The sequence below is a fragment of the Tachysurus vachellii genome, chromosome 24 (assembly GCF_030014155.1).
Source record: "Tachysurus vachellii isolate PV-2020 chromosome 24, HZAU_Pvac_v1, whole genome shotgun sequence".
In the NCBI taxonomy this organism is placed as follows: domain Eukaryota; kingdom Metazoa; phylum Chordata; class Actinopteri; order Siluriformes; family Bagridae; genus Tachysurus; species Tachysurus vachellii.
In genome coordinates this window covers 8,100,349-8,127,551 of record NC_083483.1, presented here as the reverse complement: position 1 = coordinate 8,127,551, position 27,203 = coordinate 8,100,349, and the positions used below count along the sequence as shown (strand labels likewise).

General features: G+C 41.5%; 1 protein-coding gene across 2 annotated transcripts; it reads right to left on the bottom strand.

Moving 5' to 3' along the window:
* Positions 1–221: 221 nt before the first annotated feature.
* Positions 222–26,056, bottom strand: gsk3bb (glycogen synthase kinase 3 beta, genome duplicate b). Of its 2 annotated transcripts, none has more exons than XM_060860230.1 (11): positions 25,159–26,056; positions 13,701–13,894; positions 12,873–12,956; positions 7,512–7,622; positions 7,209–7,339; positions 6,686–6,792; positions 5,764–5,861; positions 5,049–5,144; positions 4,398–4,584; positions 4,043–4,141; positions 222–3,883 (listed from the first exon to the last, which is right to left on the bottom strand). In XM_060860230.1, the coding sequence occupies exons 1-11, from the start codon at positions 25,247–25,249 to the stop codon at positions 3,813–3,815; spliced, it is 1,269 nt and encodes a 422-aa protein (XP_060716213.1). In that variant the 5' UTR covers positions 25,250–26,056; the 3' UTR covers positions 222–3,812. The 2 variants fall into 2 exon arrangements, with proteins under 2 accessions (XP_060716213.1, XP_060716214.1); XM_060860231.1 differs by lacking the exon at positions 25,159–26,056 and adding an exon at positions 18,979–19,364.
* Positions 26,057–27,203: the final 1,147 nt, after the last annotated feature.

The window sequence follows — 27,203 nt, the reverse complement described above, 5'->3', positions numbered from 1 at the left end:
TTCCGGATAAGATTGGACACGGCTGCTCTACAAGGAGTTGTGTATTGTTTAGAGATGCATCACTACTAAGTCTAGGCATAATCAAGCACTGTCTTCAGGTTCTACAAGGTTAACAGAAATACAGGAAGAGCCGTACAAGACATTTCACTGTTTAAGTCAATATCAACACCTTGTTTAGGAAACATAAATATACTGAGTAAGCACAGGGGAAAATGAAAGACTTTTATCAGGCTAACCTACACTTTATTCATTGCAAACGACAGTACCGGGTAACTACGTCTCTGAACCATTTTACACAGAGGAAGGGATCGCTATTTACAAAGAGAGAGAAAGAGAGAGAGAGAGAAAGAGAGAGAGAGACACACATTTAGCATAACCATCACAGGAGAGGAAACATACAAATCTGTATCGAGTGAATTATTAAAAAAAAAATAAAACCAAATAAAAATTAGTCAACAGGCATTCAAGTAATAGCAACATCTTAGTTGGTTCGGTCTGTAGTTACAAAGTCTCTTACAACCGCCAACAGCTATACACAAGTGTGTCCAAATATGCAGTGAAAATGTTTACTTTATTTACTGTCTGATTTTTTTTTTCTCCCCCATCCAAAGTGTACAGGCTCCGAGACAAAAAGGTCACTAGAAACGTGATTCGGTTTCGTAGTCATTTAGGAAGAAACATTTATGGCTGTAGATTTTACAGGCAGAAAGCATTTACATACTCTTAAATGTGTTATTATTCATTATTATTTTTTTTAATGATATACTTAGTGCTACATGACATCTCTCCCTTTTAACTGGGTGCTGCTGAAAGCACGTGTTAGAGCATTGTAAACAAAATAAGAATAAAAAATAAAATCCCAACATCCACTTGTGTAATACTTATTGCCATTGAGTAGATTAGGTAATACTGCAGAACATGACATCATACATCACATCCCTTTCTTACTAGTTAGTGGGTAAAAAAAAGATATTAAACAAAAAGAAAAAAACCGGCAAAAAAACAGCTAAAACTTCCTACGCGAGTACATTTTAAAACAGTTCTCTGAATGGCTGAAGCGAAATAAGAGCATCGTTTTCTTATCATCAAGTCTCCTGTGAGTAAAACTACAATAAAGGAAAGGGGATAGTAACATATGAGCACCATAGGAAAGGGAGATAAAAAAAAAAATAATAATAATAATAATAAATCCTTTTCTTCCCATTGTTTAGTGAGCTCTTAGGGTAGAAAGCAGCCTCGGCGTCAGTGTAGAGGGTCACAGAAATACAATCTGACCAATAGTTCAGCACCGAATAACAAAATTTCGATTGAATAAATCAGGAGAAGCTGCATGGTCACGTGTTTATTTGTTGTCTCTAGCTGAATTTACTAAATGCACTTAACATGAAGTGCTGAACAAAGGGCCAGATTTTACCCGTTGCATCCTGACGGATACAATTAAATCTATTAAAAAGGCATGTATTATGAAGCGAGAGACTGTTTAGCGAGCTCGCTTCGGTTGAAATAATGAATAGTCTGGAACACAGATTTTACACAATTTTTCCGACATTGTACGCCAAGAACCCCGGTGTCACATGGAACAGAAAAGCTGCATGGATAATGTAATACAGAGCCCTGATTCACCCAAGACAAAACCCTGTAAATATCAGCCTCAAACTGTGCCTGGTGAAGTCACACACAACTGCTGGTGATGTTCTGGAAGCAACATAGTGTAGTGTATCTGGATGAATGTAATAGGAGCAGCCGCTTGGACAAGCCGTATCATAGATCATTCTTATCTCTAGGATTCTCCTAAAACAACCGTAAACAAGGAGGATTTGATCTATTTTACAGAAGCATTTATTTAAAAAAAAAAAAAAAAAAAAAACTGAAAAAGTATCAATGACGAGTTTGAGTGAGACAGACATTAGATAATCAGCCTCACGCACTGAAGACTTCTTGTCTGAGTGATTCCACTTTCGCTGAACGAACGGAAAAACTGTGTAAATGTGGTGAAGCCAAACTAAAGTGAAGACATGCTTAACAAACCAGTTAGCGTGCTAACTTGTAATGCCAAACTCGTAATAGTCAGCATGTGATGCGTGATGCATCGTTGGCCCAAAACTACAATAGTGACCCAGGCAATAATGCAAGAACAAACTAAAGAACGATACAACAGAAGAGCAGCAGCTTTCCAGCAGCACTCCAGGGAGGTTTGCTATATGACTCAGCCATGCTTCTGATTCAGAGCCAGCTAACTGGTCCCAGATCAGCAGCAAAGGACTGGCTGCAGTCCATTTTACACTCTAGAATCAGCAAGGGTTACACGGCCAATGAAATTCGAGTTGAATCAGCATAATAGTGAACGCTGGCCACTAATGCAAACTTGCACTAAACTCAAAATGATTTAGAATGAAGCCTTCGCCTGTATCAGTCATTGTACTACTTGTATAATTTAAAAAACAAAACAAAAACACACTAAAACCCGGCCCAAGATTAGGAATGGCCTGGTTAGACACAGAACAAAACATGGACAAAAAACAAAACAATAAAAACAGAAAAGAAAAAAAAAAAATCCATGAAAGCAAAGGCACTCAAACTATTACACAATAAACAGCTGCATCCGCTATGATTCTTTCTGCTATTTTGGACTCGACGGCTAGGGAAGTAGTTCGTCCGTAGTATGATTTCACTTCTGCCCTTGTTCATTGTCAGTTTTCTTTTAAATACAGTAGATATACAGCATGCGTGCTCATGCACGCACATACATACACATGATGAACCTGGATTTTGTATGCAAGAAGCACATACAAGCGTTTCAGTGGGACTGTACAGAGAAAACGATGGGAAGACTAACATGTGGAGGAGGAGGTGAAGGAGAACAACATGATTATACTCCTTCCAAAACCAACATGGATATTGAATGAATAAAGAAGCGCATTGACCCAACATTGAGGTGAGGAAAAAAAAAAACAAAACAAACAAACTACATCATACACACAAGATCGTTCACAAGAAGCCACTACATATGATGCCTGGGGAGTCTGTTCTCGTCATATGCCTTCCAGGTGGAAGTAGCCCTTTAAAGCTGATTTGAGATCAGTTATCTAACCCAACTCAATACTTTAACCTTAACCGTGACCAAATCTCGGATCGGTTTTGCCCTCATACTAGAACAGGTGGATGCTGATCCGATTTCAGCACACTGACCTCAGATCATATCAGCTCTAAACCAAAAATGTCCATCCACAAGCTGAAAAACTCCATTGTAAGTTCTGCTGTCTCCATCTTTTCTTTTGAGGAGCGCAGATAATCAGCCTCTTACTTTGTTCTCATGGGTCAAAGCAAGGGTCATGGTGGGGGAGGGCCTCAAATCTGCATTTCCTATCTGTAAAACCGGCAACAAAGGCTACAATGAACCAATTTTAAAAATAATCATCATAAGAGACTCACAGAAATTTGTAGCATAGGTCTAAATATCAGTATCTCTTTATAAGCAGACATGTTTATATATTATCATCTAAACAACTCCACAGTCTCCTGTTGCTCTTCTTCCAGAGCCGAGATCTGTCGAGAGGCTTTTAAAGACATCCTTCCTGTCCTTTAGTATAAATAAATATAAAACAATAAAAATAATCAAAATGACAAGGGTAGTTGGGAGGGTGTGGGAGAGAAGGTTATAAAGTTCAGTTGGTTCATCCAGATCTCATCATGAGCTTTTTTTTTTTTTGTTGTTTTCTTTCTTTTTTCGTAGCCCGCCCCTGACATTGTGAGGAGTGGGCATGGTTAATGAGCAGCAGCATGGGATTGGCCTGTTGAGGAGCAGGTGGTGCTCAGGTCGATGGGTTGGGGGCGGAGCCAGAGGCGGCGTTGGGGCCTGGGCCACGGTCACCGCTGCTGGTATCTGAGAGCGAGAGGAGAGAGATGGACAGATGATCAGAACAAGCAACTGATGTAATCCATTGTAACCTATAGATGAAATGCACTTCTGCAAGCATATAAAATACAGACAGGACCCCGGAATTGTGTCTGAGTTTATAGAGAGAGCGACAGTAGCATTAACCTGCAGTAGAGGAGGCATTAGAAGGAGAGGAGGCTCCAGGTTGGTTGCGGACATGTGCAGGGATGAGTATAGACACCAGTGAAGGGTTACTGGACAATTCTGTCAAACCAAACCAACAATATTTAATCAAACGTAAACTAATCAAGCACGCGCACACATTTCTTTTACAGCAATTTTACACACACAGATATTCATTTCCTTTACAGCAACTTTACACACGCGCGCACACACAGTGCTTTTATCTCAAACCCAAACTTGCTGAGTTTGGGTTGTTGGAGTGGATGTTCCAATACTTTTGGAGGGAATGTGTATATAAACATTAGTTGTTCAAACACAGTGTTTCTTATAATCATACCCTGTGTGGTGAAGTTGAAAAGCGGGGGTCTCTCTCGGCCATTGGGGAGCTTGAGAGCAGGAGCGCGGAGCTCGTCAAAGAAGGCGTGTGCACAAGCCTCTAGAGGAGTGAGACGTGCTGTGGGTGTGTACTCCAACAACCGAGAACACAGAGCGATCGCCTCTGGAGGAGTCTTCGGCCGGAAGACCTAACACACACACACACACAATCAGAAAACTATAAACAACCCTGCCTATTTAACAATTTTATACCTTTGGAAGATCTAAATGAATATAATGTAGCATATTACTGAAAAGAATTCGGTAGATTAAACACAACTTAAACACAAAGTCACAGTTCTGACTTGTGGAAGACAAAGTGTTTGTGTTTTGTCTAACAGGTTTTTATAGCCTGACATTTTAAGCAACTTCTATTACTCGCTCTGAATAAGACCATCTACAACTGCTGTGAATGTAAATCGGTGGAGAAAACAATTAGGGGTTTGAGCACAAACTGAGTCATGAGTGCAGAGCCACAAGGGGGAGCTTTGCCATTTGCAACAGGCATCAAACATGGTCAGAATATGAATGTGTTCAAGCAAAAATATATATACATATAAAATGGAGAGAGAGATTGAGCCACATTTTGAAAACGTTATGGAAGCCGACTCACCTTAGTCCATGGGTGAGCTTTAATTTGAGGAAACTTGAACTCTGTGTAGTTGGGGTTCATTTCACGAATCTGCTCACGTGTGGGAGTCCCCAACACCTGCGCACACACACACACACACACAACAGTGTCAAGCTTAGTAATCAGCACGTCTTGAAGTGTTTTATTCCTCTTATACCACAGCCATTTCCCAGCAATTACCTTTTTTAACTGCTTAATGAATGGCACAACTTTCCTATGGAAGAAAATATACTGACTATTACAATGTCCTGATACTGTAGGCTCCTGATAAACAAGCAGCTCTTTAAAACAGTAATTATACTTTTATTTCCTTTTCTAACACATTTTTAAAATGACTTCATAAGGCGTACATTATACCAGGGCACAGTCCCTGTGAGTGAGCTGTTACTATAGAAACGATAAGGTATTCCAACAAAGGAAAGCAACACAATCTGAACAAACAGAACGAACATTCAGCAGTGTATGTATCTGTACTGCCCAACACATCTGAACGCTTCTGGTAAGTTTCACGGATAGCATGAAGGCTCCGTAAATTATAGTGTTCGTTTAGCCTTCGCTCTGAGGAGGATTTCGGGTGAAAGTTTATTTCAAGCGTGTGACGAGCTGTTATAAGCTATGATGAGGCTACGTAGAGTTTTCGAGACTGCACAGCAACGACGTGTAACGTGTTTAAAAAAAAAATAAAATAAATTCATACCTTGATGATCTCAACTAACTGGTCCACTCCGCTGTCACCAGGGAAGATGGGCTGTCCAAGCAGCAGCTCCGCTAGCACGCATCCAGCTGACCAGACGTCTAGCAGCAGAGACAACACACAGGATTATATCCACTGGGCCAGATTTTAATGAAGATATAATAAAGCTACATGTTTTCACAGGCCAAACTAGACTCGTATTTATAATGTATAAACCCTCAAGAAAAACTAACGATTCAAATTCCTTTTATACTCTAGTGTACTTAGTGTACAAATAAAGCAAGATCTTGGCTATTTTCTTTATACTCAAAAGGCTTATAAATGCAAATCACTTAAAAATTTCCAAGCACGTTCACGGCACAATAGATTCTCAGTAATAAACTGAGTAAAAAGCTTACAGTAAGCTGAAAACTGACATAATGGGTTAAAAAGAACCTCTTAAGGAACGGCATGTGCTAAATCTGTGATGCAGCTTATACACACACTCACACACACACACACTCAAACCCACACACACACACACACACACACACATTACAGTACCATGTGTTTTTTTTGCGAAATAATAGATTATTCTTGGATTTTTTTTTTTACTTGAATCTTTACTAGACGTTCACTTGAAACAACTAAGCTAATCGTAAGCTCCATAATCCACATCTAAAGCTGAAATAAGTCGTAAATTATATCCCCTGACGCTAAGGATCACATTAATGACTTTCCTTCTATGTAAATTTAGACAAACTCAGTAGCACTCGCAGAAGATTAATGGGTTTTTTTTTACGCTGAACTGGATTAATATTGCAATCCTTTTGTAAATCACTCCACAACAAATACTAATAAATGAATCAGTATCCAGCTTGATAAATAAGATCTGCTGTTAGGACACACAGCAGACAGACCTGTACAGAGGGTGGATTTGTGGTACCTATGCTGGAGGTGTAATCTGTGGCTCCGAAGATGAGCTCCGGGGCTCGGTAGTAACGAGAGCAGATGTAGGAGACGTTTGGCTCGCCCCGTACCAGCTGCTTAGCACTGCAGGGAGGGAGAAGAGAAGAGAAGAGAAGAGAAGAGAAGAGATGGTGTGAGGGAGTTTATTATCAAAAATACTGTTACTGTGGCAAAATATCCTTCATCACCAACACGACCAATATAAGGTTTTATAACTGTAACTGTGGGTTTATGCTTTTCCACTTTACTGCTGAGGTGAGGTTCCTGAATTAAGGTCGTCAGTCATCTGGATCATAAATGTCTATCAGCGTAAAAAAAAGTCAAGGTGACTTGGATATGTAAAAACAAATAAATAAAAAGAAATGGAATTCAGTCTGCTTCACAGGTCGGCTTTTAGAAATTGAATCTTAAAGCTATTCTTCAGCCAGATTATAAATCTCCACATACTGCTAGAGAGACAAGTTAGAGAGGTTTAGAGCAGCTCTTAATATTCCTCCCACCTGCCGAAGTCGCAGAGCTTGAGCACGGCAGTCTCCGGGTCCAGCAGCAGGTTCTGGGGCTTGATGTCCCGATGACAGATACCGAAGGAGTGGATGTACGCCAGGCTCCGGAACAACTGGTACATGTAGAGCTGAAACACGAGCGCACATTTAAACACCTCATAAATATAAGGAAGATCCGTTTCAGTCGGAACTGACGTGTTGGTTAAGTGTAACGTATTATTTGTGAGCTGAATTAAATTCCGTTAGAATTAAAGATCTGTATGTACTATTAGATCAAGTCCAAGAGTGGACGCTTTGTACCTTTACGTAGATCATAGGGAGGATCTGCTTGGCTCGACTGTAGTGACGCGACACTCGATACACCGTCTCTGGGACGTAATCCAGAACCAAGTTTAGATACACCTCATCTTTCTGCAACACAACCAGGAAGAAACAGAAATATACTTCATCAAAAGGTAGAAGACTGCAAATAGAGAAAATCGAGTTTTCCAACAACAACAACAACAACAACAACAACAACAACAACAACAACAATAATAGAGACATTACATTTATGTGTTTAAATCTGCCTCATTTTTCAATTTAAAAAAAGCCCTCAGAATCCATCAGGACTGTACAAACACACGATCTTAAAAATACTAGCAAAAGGTAAAACTGTCCTGCAGACTAACACGGGTTAGCACTGTAGGGAAACTTAGCATTGTGAATCTGAAATGAGATGCTATTTAAAACCATCACCAAACACACTGCTAGCAGCTGGAGGACAGGAATCCAGGCTGAAACACATTGAACAGGTTCCTGAAACATTTCTCATCTAATGTGTTGAATGGAGCTGCATTTGGTCATTCCTGTGAAATGGCATTGGGGTAAAAGTGAAAGAACATTAGACTTGAATGTAAACTCTGAATTTTAGAGTATAATGTATATCGGACTCCACTAGACATGAATTATTCCTTTTGGATGGGAACACTTGGGCTTTTTTGTGTACTTGAATCAGTCTGAATTCAGACACACAGACAACTACATGGAGAAAAGTGGTCACCTTTTTGCTTAAACACTAGAACAAGTCCATGGTTTCCAACACACCATTATTGGCTTCCACACGCTCAGGCTCAGCTGAATAAACCAGGCTTTCCCTGTACACATCACTAATCATCCCTGCAAAATTAGGACCTGTGATATAACCATCATGTCTATTTCCAGACTTCAGAGCTATGACTCATCACAACGTGAAACTACTTGTGTGTGTCGCAGTAATTGTCCGTCTGTGGGGACAGACTGCACGTCCATATACAGAGTGCACGTGTGTGCGTGTTGATGTTTACGGTCACTGACTCTTTGTTTTGAAATCTTTCACTTGCTACAATTTTACCTCTTGGCTTTTCTTTTTTCTAAACGCGCCCTCCTGTTGCTGCATGGCCGGGGGAAAAAAAACCCTGCTCAGGATGATGAGTCACTTTCTGCCTTACAACAGCAGCTCTACAATTACTCTTCCACTGGCTGGATGGTTTGCGTAGAACGACGTGATTGGTTCGCCTTAATGGTGTGCGTTGAGTGGTGGCACGTGATTGGATCGCCGAGGCACAGATGCTCGGTGATTTCGACGGGGACGGCTGAGCAGTGGCATGTCATCCACAGACGCGAGATTAGATTTGTGTGTGTGTGTGAGGGGAAGAATTAGACCTAGACAGGACAAAGGGCAGACAGGCCATATGAACCAATTCAATTGAATAAAGAAAGCGAACGTTTACTGGCAAAAAATCCTGTGTGTTACTCTCAAGCTAGAAGAATACATCAGAGCACATACGAAAATGGACAAAACAGCAAATCTTTTATCCTTTCCCCCTTACACTCTCTATTCCTTATTATCTTCCTCACCTTCCTGTCTCTCACCTCGCTTGTGTAATTCTCGACTCACTCGTTTTCTCTCTAGTACTCATACCCATTTAGATTTTCAGCACTCTCCCGTTCTTACATCCCTCCTAGTTTAATCTCTGCCATATCAGTTACTCATCATTATTCACAAATTAGTTACACGTTTATTGACGATAATAAAAGTACAGTAAATGATGTGAAGGAGAATCGTAAGGAGAAGAACAGACAATGTATAGTTACTAGTTTTACTAGACTACGGTCAGTAGATTGGTATAATTTTTGTTAATATTAATTCTTAAAATATGTTTTGTTTGCAAAGAATTTTCCCTTGTTATTGTGTGCAGATTCATCTTCACACCTACATTTATGACATTCGACAGATACAAAAACAACTGAGAAATTGAAGATTAAGGGCTTTGCTCTGTAACCCAGTGGCCACAGCTTGATGGACTTGGGATTTGAGCTCACAACCTTCACATCCCTTTATCTGTTAAATAATCCCATTCAGAAGTTCTACTACAAAATGTTGAAAAGACCACGGGGTGGTGAATACTTATGAAAGCCACTGTAGAGCTTTTCCATTTCTGCAGGATCCTGTGTTTCTGAACGCTCATCTCGCTGTGCCAATCTGCACCATTCTACAACCATGTGCATGTCAATCATGTTGAATATCTCCCCCCTTTTTCCATACACAATGTGTATGCAAGAATAACTTTTAAGGTCACTAACTTTGCCGTTGTGCCACATTAGTATCTGCCCTGCATAACTGTGACTACGAGTGTGAGTGTGTGTGTGTGTGTGTGTGTGTGTGTGTGTGTCTCACAGTCATAAATCCCATTCTAATCATGGGTTGTGCACTAAAGATTCTAGCTGTCCAGGAAAAGCAACAGCGCTGACTGATCTTAGGGGCTGCAGGGAAGTCACTGGGTTCAGATCACTCAGTCAAGTCTGACTATTAATATCAAGGCTGTTTTTGTACACATCTTTACCATAATTCCCAGTGACTGCTTTGCATTCAGAAATGTCTTATAACGATCTAAACTGTGCATGTCTGATACACTTCAGCAACATGGAGAGCTAAAGGTAAGGTGCACCTCCGTTTTTATACAAGTCTCTTATCTTGCACTGTGTGTGTGTGTGTGTGTGTGTGTGTGTGTGTGTGTGTGTGTGTGTGTGTGTTAGTTTCCACTTGCTGTAGGACACGGTCCGTGGAGTGCAACCATGCAACGCATTCATGTTCTTTCAATGTAGGGAGTCTTGCAAAAAGAGATTAAGGTCATTTAATCACTCTGGGCCGTTTGCCATGGGATGTCTGATGAAGTGTGAAAGCTGTTGTCGAGCCTGGGAGGGGGCCAGAAAAGTGAAAATGTTCTGCATACGGAATAACAGGATTTCCTGTTACAGTACTTCCTGTTTCAGGTTTCATGGTGGCAGGCATATATAAAACCAGACACTTATTAGCTCCAGTCCAGTCCAGTGTAATTAGCTCATGCAAGAATGGCTGCTCACGTCTAGGTATTATAGACATGCCAAAAAAAAAAAAAAAAAAAAAAAAAAAAAAAAAGCTCTGTTCTTCCCTGCTTGAAGGTCGGTTCCAATGGAAACCATCATCTGGAAAAAAGACTGCGAAATCCGTCAATTACCCCGTAGGTGCTTGTTAAACATTCCATTCCATTCCAGATATAATATAATAACCTCCTCTGGAAAGCGTTTGGACTACATTTGAGCGTGGCTGTGAGGTCTCTCTCATTCATTCACTGAAGCGTTAGTGAGATCAGATGCTCGTGTTGGAGGATGAGGTCATTCAGTGTTCTAATTCATTCCAAAGGTGCTCAGTGGGGTTGAGGTCAGGGCTCTGTAAAGGCCATGAGTTCTTCCACTTAAAATTTTCAAACCATGTTTTCATGCAGCTTGCTTTGTATGCTGTAGCATCACGGTTTCCGTTCCACTGGAACGAAGAGTCCCAGACCTGTTCCAGCATCACAACGCAAACGTGCGCAAGACATCCGACAAAACTTGGAGCTCCCGACTGTGTGGCAATACTTTGGATAAGGTCCATGTGTGGGTGTGATGGTCAGGTGTCCACAGACCTTTGGCTATATGGTGTAATTTAGATAAAGAGAAAGAGAGAGAGACAGACAGAGAGACAGACAGAGAGAGAGAGATACAGAGAGAGACAGACAGACAGACAGACAGAGAGAGAGAGACAGAGAGAGAGAGAGAGAGATACAGAGAGAGACAGACAGACAGACAGAGAGAGAGAGACAGAGAGAGAGACAGAGAGACAGAGAGAGAGAGAGACACAGAGAGACAGAGACACAGAGAGAAGCAAAGGAAAAAACCCAGATGAAACTTGTGTTGTGCAACTGATATCCCTTCTACGTGACAGCGGACCTGCCGTAGTAGACAAAGTAGCAGGTTGTAGCATTGCTCATAATTCCATGACAGTCAGGCACCAAGTATGAAAATCCTTCCTTACATTCATGTTGTTCTAGGTGTCAGCCAAATGGAAGACATGATGGTGCTTATGTGACGTCAAGTGATGTTCCCATCTTAAAAATAGCGCTGTTCTCATATAATCCACACGCCAATCAAATGCTGCTTTGAATGGCATGATGGGATTTCCCTGCTGCACCACTGCTGACAGGCACGGTTGCTGGTATGACACAGCAATGTGTTCCCCTTTTATCCTGATTTAGGAGCAGCATTCCATACTCGAGGAACATCGACACACTAGAAGGGGCCACAAGAATGACCCCACGGTGACTGGCTTATGGCTATTATGGTCCGAGTTTGCGGGTTTTTGGAGCGTATTGTGTGTAAATAAGCTCCATAATGCCAGCCCTGTTCATGACAAGCGGGTAAAAAAAAAAAAAACACAAAGCAGGAGCTCATGTTTATAAGTGCTACTAATTATTATGCTGGTACACTGTATATACTATACTACTGAGTTTACGCCGCTGTAGCACTGTCGACGTGCTGCCTAATACTCCGTTAATAACTGTGATTTCAAACGGATTAACGTTAACCAACTGAGACCAGTCTGAGTAAAGTGAGGAGTCCCTTTAATATTCTAGGAATAATAATAATAATAATAATAATAATAATAATAATAATAGAATCCATGGAAACCCGTAAGGAAGTAGAAAAATAATGTACTTCTCTGTACTGAAGCTTCTATTTCTTGTACAGTTTTTCCCAGTTAGCTGCTTTTAATGACATTTACTGAGAAGACATGTAAAGGCATTAATTGAAAGTGTGTATTTCATGCTATTTATATCAGCATTGTTCTTCAATCAATAACTGCAATTGGATGATCATTTAAAACACTATGTTATTGAACTTGATGACCAGACTCACACACGTCTCCTTGTTATAGTAACTCACTAAAGCTCGTAACTGAGGATCAGAGGTCACATAAGGTGTACATAAATATTATTTTATACAGAGGTCTGAGTTTAGGATAAATGTAAACATTCGGTCTATGTTTTGCCACGTGTTGACAAGGCAAATAAAAATACATAGTATGCTAGTGATGAACGAGGTCATCAAAGTCCACTGAAACTCGTCTCAAAAGGAAATGGCGGCAGCTGTAGTCTTACACGGCTCTCCTGAGGACGATCTCACACGCTCCTCTATGGAAAACTAGTTCCCGAATGGCACAATGGGATTTTCTTTCCACCAGCTGTCACAGTGCCACTCGGAGCAAACTAAGTATTCCAAAAGAGAGAAAGAAGAAAGTAAAGGAAGGAGGGGAAAAAGAAAGCAATAATCCAAGGGACCCACCTTATCCCCGCTGGAGTAGAAGAAGTAGCGTAGTCGTACAATGTTGCAGTGGTCCAACTTCCTCATGATCTGCAGCTCACGGTTCTGCGTCGGTGGGAATTGACAGAGAGAGAAATAAATAAAAACAACTCTGGATGAATTCAAGACAAATTACTGGAGCCCAATGAAAGCGCTTATATTGATTATTTAGACAGGTCACAATCTTTCTAGTAAGTTAATGTTTCTAAAGTAACAGTTAATTCAGGACTAATACAACGTCCCGTAATCTATGAGAAATAATACAGGGAGCTGGGGAAAGAAATGTTTAACACAGTAAGACCTAAAATCATCAATGTGACATTTTTAAAAGGAGTCCACATGACGGAGACGTTTATGCTGCCTGATTTCTCTGTGAAACTGACAGACAGAGACAGACAGAGAGAGAGAGAGAGAGAGAGAGAGAGAGAGAGAGGTGTGGGGATGCTGAAGAGAGCACCGTTTAATCACAGTTATAACATGAGGGAGAACAGGAACTAACTCGTTTCTCCACAAAATGAAATCCCACCGTAAACTGTTACTAGGTATGATGTGTCAATCATTAACAAACGAAACAGCTGTAATACGTGATAAATCCCTTTGGGTATAGAGACTCACGTACTGCTCTTTATTCACGGTTTGTGTGTTTCCTAAGGACATCTATCTCTATATGCGACATACAGCGTATGGACCATTATTTTATATATATATATATATATATATATATATATATATATATAAACGAGGGTAAGAGAAGGTCGATGAGATAAGAATAATCAGGACAATATAGACATAGACAGCCTCCATCCGTACTTTAAACCTCTTGTCTTGCAGGACTTTCTTGATGGCCACCAGTTCTCCAGTGTCGCACAGCTTGGCCTGGTAAACCACTCCGAACGAACCGTTTCCGATGACCTTGGTGTCCGTGTAGCTGACCTCCTGAGGCCGATCGGGACCTTGGCCGGGGGTCGCGCCCACCGTCGTCACCTTGCTGCCGTCTTTATCTCCTGTAAAGAGAAAACGTTGGACTATTGATTTGATTTGTGACAGATTAGGATACATGTCAATCCTGACCCCAAACATGCTGTACGGTTTACAACGGCAGCTCAAGCCCGAGCATTAATCTATTACACAGCTCTGCTCGGGAAGAAAAAAGGTCACACGGATTCATTCCAAGTCCGTGTTTTTTGGTGTCGCTTTACATCTCGCCAAACCCCTTAAGCATATTCGGCAAGCTTGTGTTTGACAAGGTGAAAATTGGAACGCTGAGGAAGAGAGAGACAGACACAGAGAGAGAGAGAGAGAGAGAGAGAGAGAGAGAGAGAGAGAGAGAGAGAAACGTAGCAAGACGTTCGCACCTGCTCTCACAGCCATGACGGCTCACACTCTGCTGCTTCAGACATCAGACATCTAGCAAGTGAATCTCTGGGTCACATGATTAGTGCATGTCTTTCACAGCCAGTGGGCTAATCCAGGATCAGGTTTTGCATTTTACATCTTAACAAAGCGAGCTGTGAGAGCTGTGATGTGTTGATGTGAGTTAAGCCTGGACCAGCATTCTGGAAAAATGGGAGGTTCAACTTGGGACACAGAGCAGCTGCTGCTAAAGGCTTCCTGGGGCTACATCATGCCAGAAAGATGTAAAACACCCAGGCCTTGCATACACTTTTTTAAAAAAATGAACGTAATGCCAGCAAAAAAAAAAAAAGCCTTTCCAAAAGATATGGGAGGTTTCAAAGATAAAAAAAAATATTTCTTACCCTGTGGCAGCACGAATATTTGGCTGTGCCATTAGCACTTATTTCTTTTTAGACTCGCTCTTACCAACACATAGACAAGCTCAAGTCAAGCAGCACTAATGAGAATATAGCCTTATCTTATCTCTAGAGTTGGGTTACATCACACAACATGCCAAAAATAAGCAGAGAAGCATCAATAATCTAAATGTTTTTTCACCAAAAAAAAAAATAAATAAATAAAAAAGAAATGAACAAATCTGAAATGAGAGCCCTGGTTCGCTATCAGAGGCAGCATGGAGGATTTTATTTCGCTCGGCCAATGTTGGTGTGCCGCTAGCAATTAATGACTTGGGCTGGGTTTTATGTTTAAGTTTATAGACGCTAGTGAGCGAGGGTAAGTGTAGTTAACGATAGCGTCACCTCTGCCCGTTCCAAGCGGCGATCCCATCCCTCCGGCGAGGACCAAGCACCGAGCTGCTGGTTTATATTATAGAAAGATGAAGTAGTGCCTCTTCTTTATGTTTTCACACAACACTTTGTTTGGCATCTCTAATAGTGGAACACAAACAGACTGCCATCATTCTGTCCGTTTTTGCATGTTCAGTAATCTGTCAACATACGCTGAGCGTACGTCACCTTGTTTCACGCGTTATCAGATGTTCGGATCAATTAGACTCGGAAATCGAATGAACATACATCCTGACATCATGCTGCAAAATCAATCAATGAGTCATAAAAAAAAAAAAAAAACACATGGGGGAAAAACCCCAACTACACAAGTAGTCACGTGATCAGTACTTGTAAAGCACCAGCAGTAATTCGCTCGTACACAACACACCAAATCTGTAAATGTGTCACCTGAGGAAAACTGCACACACACACACACACACACGCAGAAGGAGAAAATGTAACCGCATGCATGAGCTGGAACATGACTGTGTGACGTACAACATGAAGCGAGAGCTGTTGAGAGAGCGTTTTCGTTCATTCTCCACGGAGATGACGTTAAAAATAAAGGCTCTTTATTCAGGTGTTGAGCCACGACGAGGTGCCGGAATAGCTTTAGTGCTCAATGGCACATAGTCCTCAAGTCAAGGCCCAGACATGACATGTGACATCACTACACACACCCTCTTCTATTCACATGCACCATACAGGAGTTTAGCCATCACGCAGGCATTTACATACAATCATATTCTTATTAGTAAGAGCGTTAATAGTATTCATTTATTTACTCACATAAATAAATTTACGTTTTCTCGCCACTGAAGGCCTTGGCATAGGACTCACATTATTTACATACTCATCAAACCATCCAGGGAGCCATCGTGACCTGCAGATGGAGGCGGAGTCAGATAAGAACCGATCGTTTCCATGGCGATAAAGGAGTTTCGGGGTAAAAGCAGAATAATGCTAACAATAAAGCTGTGCGCGTGTGTGTGTCACCACTAATACCACATTTAGCTTCTTGCTTTAAAAGGCTCTAGGGTCATTAAAAGAAATGTGTATAAATGGTTTTAAAGCCTACAGTTAAGGTTTTATGGGTTTTTTCAGGCAGTTATCATCAGTTCTCACATTAAAAGCTTTTAATAACGCCACACTGATCTCTGGGTTACATTTTCAAGATCGCTTTGGGTTTTTTTTGTTGATGCACAAGCCAACATGCGCCCGCACGATCCCCCATCGACCCGGGGGTCGAATAAAACATCTGATCTAAAAGATGAAACGTTGTGGAATTAAAATGATAGACAAATTCACTTTCAAACTGAATGAGATTGAAGCACAACCCCAATCTATACTGACTGGTCACTCCTATGATGTGGGGGGAAAAAGAATTGCTGCTGGCCCAGAGGACAGGAAATGTGTTGTGTGTGAGTGTGTGAGAGAGTGAGTAAGAGTGTTACTGCAACGCATCATAATCCCCAATCTCCTGTCCTGGCATTATATGAGACATAATATTAGTCATTGTTACTTAAAAGATTCTGATAGAGTCATATGAAGGCAATCCTTCCACTTTCACATTCCTGAAGACACACACACACACAAAGTCACAGAAAGAGAGAGAGCGAGAGACAGACAGACAGATAAAGAGAGAGAGAGAGAGCGAGAGAGAGAGAGAGAGAGAGAGCGCGAGCGAGAGACAGACAGACAGACAGACAGACAGACAGACAGAGAGAGAGAGACAGACAGCTCATTTACAGATTCCTCCGGTGCTAGGAATATGCACGTCATCACTATTATAGTATCCTTATGAGGACAGGAAAAGTCTGGAAAGGTTACAGTGCGTGTCGGTTCTTGTGAGGCCACAAACGCAGTGAATCATATTCAATAAAAAAAAAACGCTCCCGTTTCCCCTTGCGCAAGTTCCTTGAGTAATTACAATGATTGATGATGATCAGGGTTTGAATTTGTACGGCCTTAGGGCTGTATAAAGAGGACAGAGATTTAACATTTAAGGACATTTAATCTGCAGCACGAAGAAAGTTTAGTGTGTTGTTTAAAAATAAATAAATAAAAATCATAGCTGTTAAAATGAATCAAAATAAAAATTCTACTTCTGTCTCTATGACGCTTATAACTGCCTCCGTCATCAGTCATATCCTGAGACCCTCGGCTGGGATTCTTTCAGTAATAACGTACCATACAAAGATCTGTATTTTTCCGTCTATTCCCAGGCCACGTTTGCACTGCAGTTAAAGTGTCGCGATGCTCTGATAATAAACAATATCTGATAACTTTTCCAATTCTGACACACCGGATGTCTTTTCTTGCTCTAAAGGTTGATTTTATACTTCCTGTTCTACCCGAGCTCGGAAACATAAGCAATGCATGTTTTTATTGAGCCTTTGTTGAGTATTAATCATTCTCAGCAGCAGTCTTCTGGATTTTTTATATCAGTAAACACTTCAATTGATGGTCAGAGCTTTCAACTTGTCCTCCTTCCTGCCTCTCTACCTTCCTCTCCACCTCCAGCTACACCACCCCTGAGATATAGCAGTGATCCTTTTCTGGTGCTGCCTCATCCATCCTGTTGCCCTACTTCTTGTTGGAGTCTCATCACTTGGAAACCACTTGGTGCTGCTGAAGATGCCCTCACATGGACAGCTTCAAAGTTACTGTAGCTAGAACCACTTAGCAACCATGAAGAAGCTCTGGACTGCACTTGCCACAAACAGTTTTGCACTTAAGTCTCCATCAGTGAGCATCTGATAACTTCAACAAGACCTTGCACCAATTTCTTTGCACTAAAATAATAAAAGGTGTCACGTAGAGGAGTCGGGTTCTTCACAAGGTTCCTTCCTCGTGTCTCGAGGACTTTTTCCTTGCCTCTGTCACCTCTGGCTTGTTCGTTAGGGATACGGATTTAAACCGCTTACATGCTTGTTAAATAAAATATTATCTGTTATCTGTGCATTTAAACTTCCTGACACATACGTTACAGCTTGTAGCTCGATTTCGGTTCTGGAAGGCAACGAGACAAAAAAGCAGCTGGTCACATAACCAAGAAAGTGAAATAGGACAAATATCGAGAAGAAATATCAGCTGCACTGCAGAGAAAAGTTCCACCACTGCTGCAGAATAGACAGAGACTCCCACAGTCTTTCTGTCTCCTGATCTTCTGCCCCAGACAAGTCTCTGCTTTCCTGAAGGATATGTCCAGTATATATATGGAGGATTTCCACCATGCCTGGCCTTAAAAAGAGATCGATGGATGAGGAAGCAGCTGTGTGAGTTATTTGCTATAACCCTGATCAAAAAGAAGCAGTTTAGTGACGATTATAGACTCATTACAGACAACATCTGTACAGGATCACCTCTGTACGAGAGCCAGCATCGCTCTTAAACAGCTGTAATCATCAAGAGCACGACACATCGAGCTGTACAGAGTCATTATTCAACCATGACCTGTTTTGTGTGCATGTAGAAGCAACGTGACCGCCTTTACGGTAAACTAGTCGCAACAACAAAAACTTCTAGGCATAGAATTGTAGGCGTATTATTATAAGATCTCATGTTAGACGTATGGACGAGCTCCGTTTCTCTTTAGCGCTTCAGGCCGTCATTGTGACTGTTGTCATGAACTCCATTTACTCTTTATTTACTACGCTCGGGTATCTACAGTAGACTTGAAACTCCAGAAGAATGGAATGCAGATCGCAGGAAGCTTAAGAGGTTTTTAAAATTCCAACAATAGGACAAAGGTCGGTCTGATATAGCGCAGAAGTATTTGACTTGAGACGCAGTGACGGTTTGTTTTGTCACCTGTAGACACAGTATTATATTAAAAAGCATTAACAATTCAACATTTCTAGTCGGAGATAGCTGTGAAATATCGTAAACCAACAACCCACCTTTGTTTTCACATTTACACTCTTCACTCCCCATTGTCTTTTAGCGTTAAAGGGATTCCACCAAACGATTGAGCGATTCGGTAACGCGTAGCCGGACGAGCTGTAACGATGGCTTTACGCTAGACTACATGATCCGTTGGTCAAACCGATTTAAGGATATGGACACTTGAATATATCCTAATTTTAACGTTGTTAACTGACTGACATGAAGCGAAAGCTTTCTGTCTGGCAGCACAACACCTCACCTAGCATAAAAATTCAGAACTGGTCAGACCAGCGTGAGACTGTAAAGTCCTGATACGAGGCTGAAAGAATGAAAACTAGCAGTTCTTTCATTCTGCTCACAGAAGCTTTTACTAAACACAGTCTAACTTGATTTTGCTGTGTTTTAAAATTTTCCCATTTCCTCATTTTTTGTGACAGCACAACTAGGTGAAGAAGGGGACAGAGAGCACTAAGCATTAGCTAAGCTGAGTCATGTGAGGGGTCAGAGTACACACCCACGTGTTTTACAATACACGCACGCACAAACACACGCCATCAGCATTTCTGCATCCACAGCCTTGGATTTTAAGTCTACAGTTACTGCACCTCTTTACTTCACCCGTGACATTTGCAATAGAAGAAAAAAAAAAAAAACAGAGGAGGTTACGAAGCCGTCACACTCACGTACACAGTTGGGTTTACGCCGCAACCACACTTCAAAACTAGCACAACTGACCTGTAACGGATTTACGTACAGTGATAGTTTGCATTAAGGACTATTGATACAATCCGCAAAGAGATGTGTATAGAAAATGTAATCTCACGCCACACAAGATTCGAAAAAGAATGTCTGAACACGTGCTGGCTTGAAATGTAGCAGCAGGCGTGACACCTCCGGCTAAGCCACACCTAGTTTAAGAACGACTGCTCCAAGACGACTCGCTTAAAGAGCCATGGACAAAATAAGGAATTTACAGAAGAGAATCTGTGTGTGTGTGTGTGTGTGTGTGTGTGTGTGTGTGTGTGTATCAGTGACCATCAGAGTAATCAGTATAACCACTGACAAGTGAAGTGAAGAACATGGATTATCTTGTTTCGGTAGAATCTGTTGCGAAGGCTACACGACTTGGTCAGAGCTTCACAAAACAGAAGGTCTTGGAGTGATGCAAGATATGCAGTGATTAGTGCCGAACAAAATTGGTTGAAGGAGGGACAACCGGTGATCCGTTGACTGGGTAATGAGTTCCCAAGACTCGCTGATACATATGGAGAGAGTAAAGTTTAGACTGTAGAGCTGCTGTGGCACAAAATGTTAACAATGGCTAGAACAGACAGATGTCAGAACATGCAGTGCATCGCTGCTTGCTGTGTATGAAGCTGTGTAGCTGCAGACCGATCACAGTGTTCACGCTGCCCTGACCACCGTCAAAAACACCCAGCGGGCACATGAGCATGAGAACTGGAACATGAAAGCAGTGAGAGGTGGCCTGGTTCTAATTAATCACATTTTTGTTTACATCATGTGGACGACTGTGTGTGTGTGTGTGTGTGTGTGTGTGTGTGTGTGTGTGTGTATCTTACCTGGTAAAGAGATAGCACCAGGATGTGAAGAAGGCATTGTGATGCTCTCTGGGTAATGTTCTGCTGGGAAACCTTGAGTCCTGGTTCATGTGGATGTTACTTTGACACAAACCACCTACTTAACATTGCTCACAGACAGAGGTTACACAGAATGGTGCAATAAAGACAAAAAATCCAGTGAGCAGCAGTTGATGCTAGAGGTCAATGAATAATGGTCAGACCAGTTCGATATGACAAAGGCTACAGTAACTCAGACAACCTCTCTGTACAACTGTGGTGAGCAGAAAGCATCTCAACACGTCGAAACGTTAGACTCGTGGGCTACAACGGCAGAATAGGACATCAGGTTCCACTTCGGTCACAAGAACAGGAATCTGCAGCTGCACTGGGAACAGACTCGCACAAACTGGACCGCTGAAGAAAATCGTAGCACCAGAATAGTGCAGCAGTCGAACAGGGGGGGAAAACCCCCCAAAAAATAAGCACCCTGTTGATGAGAGAGGTCAGAAAAGTAGTCCGAAAGGCTACAGTCCCTCACAATAACAACGCTTTACAACAAGGGTGAGCAGAAAAACATTTCAAATTGTACAATATATCAGTGGGCAATGAAAAGCACTTGATCAGGTCATGTTCCTCTCAGAAAAGAACAGGAGTCTGATAGTACACTGGGGACAGAAGCACAGTAACTGGACAGCTGAAGATCACCCCGTCTTTTTGCAACTGTAGTGTCTCTTTGGAGCCCAAGGTTAGATGTGCAGTCTAAGAAGCATCTCTAGATGTTAGATGTGCAGTCCTGAGAAGCATCTCTGTTCACCAATAAAGTGAAATCCAGGTAGAGGAGAGTGAAACTCCAAGGAGATCTGCAGTTTCTGAAATACTCAAACCAACACGTCCGGTACCGACAAGCGCGTCACAAACTCCCAGTTCCTCTCCATTCTAATGTTTGATATGAAAATTAACTGAAGCTCATAAACTGTATCTGCATGATTTTATCCACTGTGCCACTATCACGTGATTATCCGACTGCACATACGATGCAATGCACATACCTTGTATCGTAGAAACGTCTTCGATTGCCCTTGATTTTTTATTTTGTTTCAGATATTCATGCATCCTTGGTTTATTACCGATTTTAACTTCATCTTTAAGATGCAGAAGAACTTGAAAAGCATCCACGGGACCACACTTCATTTTCGCGCTGAATACAGTTCATCCTCAGGGTGAATTTTACTCCATCCAAGTGTGAACATGTGAGACGGTTACACTCACTCAAAAAGCATCCGAGAGTGTACAGGATGCGATTTAAGACAGCTGGAGACTTTCTTACGGTCTGGTAATGTTAATGTCTCTCTAACACGACAAAGATGAGTTCAGGTGGTGCAACACACTCTACCTACTACCATATGTGAGCTCAATATGTTTCTCTTTTACCATATCATCATCATCTGTTCAAGTGTCATTTTCAGCCCCACACACACACGCGCCTGTCTCTTACACACAGCCATTTATCAGCGCCTGAAATTAGCATCAGATTACTTACCTAATAAAATACATCAGAAAGTACATATAGCCTTTTTATTGGCTTTTTAAATTCACTGCTATACATCTGTGTCCAATCAGACATTGCTAGGGCATGTTTGCTCACAGGTAACTGCTGTCCACGGCCATGCATGAGCCTCTCAAGGGTCTCAGAAGTTGTTCAGCCTTACAGATATTATACAGTACATCACAGAATGTTACAGGGAGAAAAACAAAATCCGTTTGAGCATCGGTTCTACAGGAAGAAACACCTTGCTATCAAGAGGCTACAATATCCTCAAATAGTCACGCTTTACAACAGCACAAGACACAGGACCAGAGTTAGGCTTTTCAACCAGGAACAAGAACCTGAAGCTACAATGAAGGTTTATTTTAAGAAATCCTAGTATCTTACCACTACGTAATGGCTCTTAGATCTTCAAATCCAAGCTGGATCTACATGTGATACCTAATTTAAAGAGACACTGCTGATTGACTGTAATATTAAAACAATGTAAGGCCTGCATTTGGAAATTATGCTCATGTGTTACATCCCCCTGATCGGTCTTACACGGAAATGCTTTTCCGCTGGAAATGTGAACTATTAAGACACTCTACTCGAAGGCAACAGCTTTGGCAGCCTTTCCTCCTTTCTGCACACATTAGAGCTGAAAGAGCTTGCTGATCTGCTGACGACCTGCGCCAGCCGGCAACCGCCGCTGTATCAGAGGAGGCTGATTAAGCCGTAATAAAGATCAGTGGGATTTCTGCATTATTCCAAGCCATGTGCAGAGTCTGCCTGCACTACATCGCTGTCAGGCATTCGACGCAGAGCATTTCCAGTCTACTGCAACTTATAATCAAGCATTTAAACATACGAGTCTGTGGACTTGTAACGTGCCTATTAGAATCACTCAGAGAAGGTGATGACCAGGGCTCCATACCGCAATAGCTGTTATTAAAGCCGGGGTAGTCAGGTAAAAATTCTGACTCTTTAATTGTGTCAAATGTCTTGTTTATAAGGCTCTGGATAAGCAGCTAACAGCTTTTTCTGTTTAATTAAACCGTTAACGTTGTAAGGCCTTGCGTTTTGTTTCACAGCAGATTCGGCTTGTTACCAGATTTAACTAGTGCACATAAGCAAATGAGACGTGACTTGAATTTATCATGTGGAAAATAAGTGTATACATTTTTTTGACTTCTGTTGTCATGAGTCATTTCAGTTCACTAATCAGACCAGAGAATATACATAAAATTGTTTTGAAAATTGATGAAAGTCTGAACGCTTGGCTTTCGTTCCTAACGTTTTCCTCCACTTTGTGGTTACAGAAATAATTGTAATGACCTCATTGATTGATTTTTTTTTTTTAAATACACTCATCAGCTTTGTTACAGTACATTTTGAAGCCCTCAGTTCATGCTACTTAAATACAGCTTCTGCCAGTTGATGGCTGATACCATTTCCAAAAATATTAGAACCCCAGACTTATAAGGTGTTTGTATAAATGCTAGAATCTCCTATAAGTCAGTATGATTGCTTATTTTCTACTAAAATATTTACTACTGTAAATAAAACTTAACACCCAAAACTGAAACCAAGAACCTAAAGCCATGTCCCCTGCTGCAATTACAAAACGCTTTACTCAAAGGCTGGAAATCAAACAGCTGCGGAACATGTCTCATGTACCATGCCAAGTCTGTTAATAATAGGGCCCTGGGGCAGTATTTGAAGGTCAGTTAGGACAAAGCTATTGACTCAATTCACTGACCTGTTCTTCCTAAAACGCATCTCGCACGCACACACACACACACACACACACACATACACACTATGACACGAGGACAAAAAGTCAAACACAGTTCATCCAACGAGGTGGGAAGGAAAGGGGTGAGAGCAGAAAAAAAAGCATCAAGACACTCTACACATTACCCTCTCCACTCTATGTTCCCCACACAAAGCATTTAAAATGTAAAATCAATTATTTCTACATCTCCTAATCCACATTATGGCTGCATCTCTGCTTTAGTGCAGAAAAGTACATCGTTACACAGCCAATCCTCAATCTCTCCAAGCAACCAGACACCAGTCAGAAAGTCCCTGAGGAGCTCGAGCTGTTATCCTGCACCGGCCCGACCTGTGAATATGCATCGGGGGTGTGTGTTATACTGTTTGTTATTATCGATATTATTTTAGGCACTGTAACACTGATATTCTAGAACGCAAAATGAGAAAATCCCAGAGCATTCTCAGTACTGTATATCGGACACAGGCGGTGGCTTTGGCCTGATTCCCACGGGCAAAAAAATAATAATTCATGTCAATACACTTTTCCCATTTCATTCAGTTTATCAGTTCTGACTGGAAAACTGGATTTCCTTAATCACTCTACATCAAATTTGGACAACATAAGCGAACCTATTGACTGGAACATGAGTCAGTGTTGAATCATACCAACTATACCGGGTGTGTTAAACATTGCGATATGTCACAGGTCTGATTACCTGGAATTAACCCTTTCACATCCATCTCAAGTGATTCAATTACAAGACGCCAGCAGAGACAGATAGACGTCTTCGCCTGGCATCCTCACGTCTCATACACTCTCGATAACGATCACGTTCGAAAGGTCTAAAAGTGGCCTGAGAGTGTCTCTCTAAAAACACCCTGCACCACGTTCACACTCGTACCGATCCGGATGTTAACACCAGCTCAGAACAAGACCTGATCTCCACCATCAACGGATGCTCAATCGACTCTCCAGCCACTGCGTCCCATCAGAAGCGACGAGACTTGCCAGATCACAGATCGAACACATCTTTGCCTAAATTATGGACGCCTGAGATTTGAGTCATCTCAGTCCTACAGTATTTCTCCTACAGATGACAGGACAGACATAAAGGGACGCTCAATTCGAGACCCAAAGACATCTAAACACACCCAAAAAAGACACAATTTCATTTCCAGAGTCTCATCACTGACTTGACAAACATGAATGGTGGAAAGTCTACAGTGAACCAGACTTAGAGGAGTGAACCAGACATAGAGGAGAACTGATATGAAGGCAGCTGAGATTATTAGGAAATTGTGATACTTACTGCTGACTTTCATGTTCCCGAAGGCTGAAGGCTGCGGCACAGCAGGTTTGCAGCTTTCTGCAAAAGACGTGGTTCTGGGACGACCAGACATATTTTACCCAAATCTTCTCCTTGATTTTTTTTTCCTTTTTCTTCTTCCTAGTAACGGTTTAATCCTAAAGCACAAACGAGCTCTTCCCAGCGCCTCGTTCTTGTGACTGCGCCTTGTCCTCTTTCTCGGTTCTGTGCTAATCAGCTAAATTCTGTCAAAACCGAACGATTTTAGCTTTCCGTGTGTTTGTTTATCGAACCGCGATTAATCTGTCACTCAAACAAGCGAACGGTAACGGCGAAGCTCTACGTGAGAGAATAAACGACAAAATTCACACCGACAAAAAACCGTATTAGCAGAGTTAGCTAGCCGAGTTAGCTAGTTAGTTAGCTAGCTAGCTAGCAGGCAAGCAAGCTATACGAGCACAACACGGGCTTGTAAAATGAAGCTAAAACGATAAACAAAGCTAATTTGATCTTAGCTTCTTCTTGAGTTCGTTCAATTTCGACGTTAAATAAACTGAGGTAGCGAACTATGTTCCTCAAATGAAGCTAGCTAGCTGTGCTAACACCGACAGGCTCCATGCTCCATCCACTGGTTCGAGCTTTGCCCAGCGTTCAATAAAATAAAACAGAGAAAATATCAGTCGCGGAATAAAAACCGTTCATATTTTAACATCCAGAAACACGGAAACCCTGTCGGTGATGAATCCCGATAGTTAGCTGCCTGAAAGCCTTGTGGGAATCTTCAGATTAAAGCAGGCCGGTTACTGTATAAAAAAAAAGGCTGAATCCTGCCTTTCCTTTCCTTTCCTTTCCTTTCCTTTCCTCACCCCTCTCTTTCTCCGCCCGGAATGGGCCGTAAGGCTCCTTAACGCCGTTTGCGTAAGACTGCGTAATTGTGAACGAAAGCGCGCGCTTTTACGCAAAGTGACTGTTACGGGAATCGGGAACGTTGTGGACGCGCACGGTAGAGGCGCGGACCAATCATAAGCAGAGCGTGTGAGAAAGTGGGCGGGGCTAAACACCGACCTCTAGTGTTGAAGTGAATTGAAAGAGGCGGCGTTGCGGCAAAACTGATGACTGACAGCTCAGCTGTGTGCGTCCTGGAACACAAACGTGTGAAAGAATTGGGTTATTTTTTTATGCCTGTACATATATATTTTTTGATACTTGTGTTGTTTTACACGAAGTATCTCACAATTGTTCATAAAGGGGTATAAAGTGGTGTAGTGGGAAGCATCCAGGGTTCCCAGTGTTGATCCTTAGCTTTGGGTTACTGTTTGTGTTCACTTTTATATGACATCAATGTTTCCTCTGGGTTCCCTGGTTTCCTCGAACCTACAAGAACATGTGCTAGGTGGATTAGCTACACTAATTTGCACGTGTGGTGTGTGTGTGATTTGTGTGTTTGTGTGTGCGATGTGTATGTGTGTTTGTTTGTGTGTGGTGTGTGCATGCGCAATGTGTGTTTGTGCGCAATGTGTGTTTGTGTGCGTGCGCGATGTGTGTTTGTGTGTGTGCAATGTGTGTGTTTGTGTGTGGAAAGTGTTTGTGTGTGTGTGTGTGTGTGTAATGTGCCAGGGTGTATGCCTGCTTCAAATACAATGTTCCCATGATAGGCTCCAATATTCATCATGACCCTGACCCAGGATAAAATTCATTAATATGGCCTGTCTTACTAATCTTTTTTTTTAAATAAAACATCAATATTTAGCCTAAGTGTGGAATGTTTACATGCAATAATGTTTTGCTTCAGTGTGAAATCGATAGTCTGTATAGACAGATCAGGTATATGGATAATACAGATAAATCAATTGCTGAATTCATTTAAGTCTCTTTAATGTTTGAGTGAGCAAAGATGCCTTATCTGGTAAATATATTAAATCAATTTCTCCTGTTTCATTTTCTTTCCTTGCATCCTTTTTTTTTCTGTTCCTTCCCAAGGAGGAGCTAAGAAGTGCAAAATAGTAGCAAAGATTTTTCATTTTAATAATGTTAAGATAAACAAAAAA

What these genes read in the sequence shown, in the direction of transcription:
- gsk3bb (XM_060860230.1), bottom strand. Translation starts at nt 25,249, where the DNA reads ATGTCTGGTCGTCCCAGAACCACGTCTTTTGCAGAAAGCTGCAAACCT. An exon ending in AAGCTCTGCGACTTCGGCAG is followed by an intron (nt 6,793 to 7,208) that starts GTGGGAGGAATA and finishes CCCTCCCTGCAG; the next exon opens with TGCTAAGCAGCTGGTACGGG. An exon ending in TAATGCCTCCTCTACTGCAG is followed by an intron (nt 3,884 to 4,042) that starts GTTAATGCTACT and finishes TCTCGCTCTCAG; the next exon opens with ATACCAGCAGCGGTGACCGT.